Here is a 2,616-nt window from a genome sequence, read left to right on the forward strand (position 1 = left end):
AGAGAGGAGAGGGAGAGAAGAGAGGGAAGAAGAGAGAAGAAGGAAGAGGGAAGAAGGAAGAGGGAAGAAGGAAGAGGGAAGAAGGAAGAGGGAAGAAGGAAGAGGGAAGAAGGAAGAGGGAAGAAGGAAGAGGGAAGAGGGAAGAAGGAAGAAGGAAGAGGGAAGAAGGAAGAGGGAAGAAGGAAGAGGGAAGAAGGAAGAGGGAAGAAGGAAGAGAGAAGAAGGAAGAGGGAAGAAGGAAGAGGGAAGAGGGAAGAGGGAAGAGGGAAGAGGGAAGAGGGAAGAGGGAAGAAGGAAGAGGGAAGAAGGAAGAGGGAAGAAGGAAGAGGGAAGAAGGAAGAGGGAAGAAGGAAGAGGGAAGAAGGAAGAGAGAAGAAGGAAGAGGGAAGAAGGAAGAGGGAAGAAGGAAGAGGGAAGAAGGAAGAGAGAAGAAGGAAGAGAGAAGAAGGAAGAGAGAAGGAAGAGAGAAGAAGAGAGAAGAGCCGGCCAGTCCCCGTGTGCCATTCCCAGAGCCAGACCACCCTGCCTATCTCACAAACCAAGCCCTGCAGTGGCAGTGGCAGAGCAGGTCTGTCACCCAGAGCTGGTTTTAGTGGAGCCAGAAGCAACAGACTCAGAAGCAGCAGCATGGAAGTGAAGTTTAAATCTTCAGTCAGCAATACAGTCACTGCATTTTGTCTCTGTTTTAAACGAAGACGTTTCAGGCCCCAGTCCCACCGTCTGCATTGGCATCAGCCTCCTACAAAAATAACAGGAGCTTTTCCTAGACCTCAAAGTTTGACCCTTCCCCACCCCAAACTCTGAGCCACATACCAACACTTGGTAAAATGATCTGCATGTGACACACGTGACAGTTGGAGAGCCAGCAATAGAAGGATAAATATTCTTCATCATAATATAAATATGCTGTAGAACATCTCAACAAGGGCAAAGTGCTTTTTTTCTTTTTTCCTTAATTAAAACAAAATAAAAACCTAAATATGACTGTCTCAACCACAACAGAAGGTTCAACTCCTAGAACATTTTGAATAATCTAAATTACACTTAAACTGACATTAAAGTGATCCAGGCAGAGTGCTCAGTCCTTCGGGACTCGGAAGTTATCCTTCTCTTTCCTGATGGCCCCCATTGTCCGGACGGGGTCGGTCTCCCCAGCGTGTTGCTGAACTGTCTTCTCCCTGCCAGGAGGGAACAGCAGGGACAGCAAATGCAGAGGCTGTAAGATCAAATCTCGTCTATGAAGTCACTACTATCACATTTCGCCTCCATCAAGGGGAAACGTTGCACTTAAAGATCAAAGACTTGGGGCTTTGGCAAAGACTTATCAGCTCCCTTGGTTTAAACGCTCGTGGTCAAGAGGAAATTGCAAACACTCTTGTGCCTTGAACAGCATCTTTTGCTGCCAAACTCTGCTTGATGAAGGAACTTAATTACACAGTGAAGCTTGTTCTGTCTCCTGAGTCAGGGGCTTCAGCACTGGCAGAGCTGCTCACCCACAACCCTTCACATTTCATGGCCAGGACAGCGAGTACATTGTATTGTGCTTGTTGGAAGGCAGATGTTCTAAGGAAGGTCTTCAAGGCATCACAACAGGAATGTGCGAGGCAGGAGAGTAACTCCCACTTACAGCTCTTTTTTGGAGGTCTCCTCCTTCCCACATCCCCCCCCTCCAAACACAAGGCACAGAAGGACCATTCCCACACCCATTCCCCTCCATACCTCACTCGCATGAAGGGGTTGTAGGTGAACTCTTCTGCAATGGTGGAGGGTATGGTTGGCTCACCACTGTCATACTTTGCCTGAACAAGGGAGAGATTTCTGCTTATTAAGGAATGTTTTGGTGAACAAGAAATGTCCTCTATACTAATCAGGTAGGGTTAGTGCTGCACCTAACAGCCCAAGCTGCTCCTTAGGCCAGGTCCTTCCCAGTGCCACACACACACACAGACAGACAAGCACCGAGGTACACAGGGAGAGACTCAGGACAGAGCTGACCCTCCCAGGTGGACCTGGACATCAGCCTATAATTACACCAAGAAGTTCCCAGGGAGAGTCACATCTCCATCATCAGACAGCAAACAGTCTTCTCTGGGCCACACACAGACCCTGTTGACCAACACATCGCTCCCCTGGATGCACAATATCTCGCAGTCCCTGGCTCTTAACTCCCTTCCCACAGCCTCTCTTTCTCCCCAACATTGTCCTCTCTCCTCTACCTCCTCCACGACAGCATCCAGCAAGTCTAGGGAAAGGATGAACCAGCTTACCTTGGCCCAAGCAAGCTTCTCCTGGATAGCAACGTTATCGGGCTCCACGTGTCGAGCGAACTTGAGATTGTTGATTGTGTATTCGTGACCACAGTAAACCCTCTAGGAAAAGAAAGGAAGAGTGGCACTGGGTAACTCTGAAGGTACAAAGGTGGAGTGCCAGGTGCCATCATCAGTGTTATGTACAGCAGGAACAACAGGGTCAGCCCTCCAGGACACAACACTCTCCACTGGAGACACACACAAGAGCAGTGCCAGGAGTTACCAGCTGGTGTTATCTGCCAGTTTAATGGCAAGTCTGATGGAAGAGTCCAGGTGTCCCATCTCTCTAGCCTTCATTTTAATAAGA

The 2,616-nt window shown here is 48.8% G+C and overlaps 1 protein-coding gene across 1 annotated transcript in view; it reads right to left on the reverse strand.

Moving 5' to 3' along the window:
• Positions 1 to 951: 951 nt before the first annotated feature.
• The window catches only part of HAGH (hydroxyacylglutathione hydrolase), a 5,973-nt gene continuing 4,308 nt past the window's right edge, over positions 952 to 2,616 (reverse strand). Inside the window, exons 6-8 of the mRNA XM_010169912.1 lie at positions 2,268 to 2,369; positions 1,720 to 1,799; positions 952 to 1,178 (exon numbers count right to left, since the gene is read on the reverse strand). Of these exons, the coding sequence (XP_010168214.1) occupies positions 1,079 to 1,178; positions 1,720 to 1,799; positions 2,268 to 2,369 (282 nt within the window). The 3' untranslated portion in view covers positions 952 to 1,078. The remainder of the gene's footprint in view (positions 1,179 to 1,719; positions 1,800 to 2,267; positions 2,370 to 2,616) is intronic.

Source organism: Antrostomus carolinensis, unplaced genomic scaffold, assembly GCF_000700745.2.
Source record: "Antrostomus carolinensis isolate BGI_N321 unplaced genomic scaffold, ASM70074v2 scaffold17556, whole genome shotgun sequence".
Taxonomy (NCBI): domain Eukaryota; kingdom Metazoa; phylum Chordata; class Aves; order Caprimulgiformes; family Caprimulgidae; genus Antrostomus; species Antrostomus carolinensis.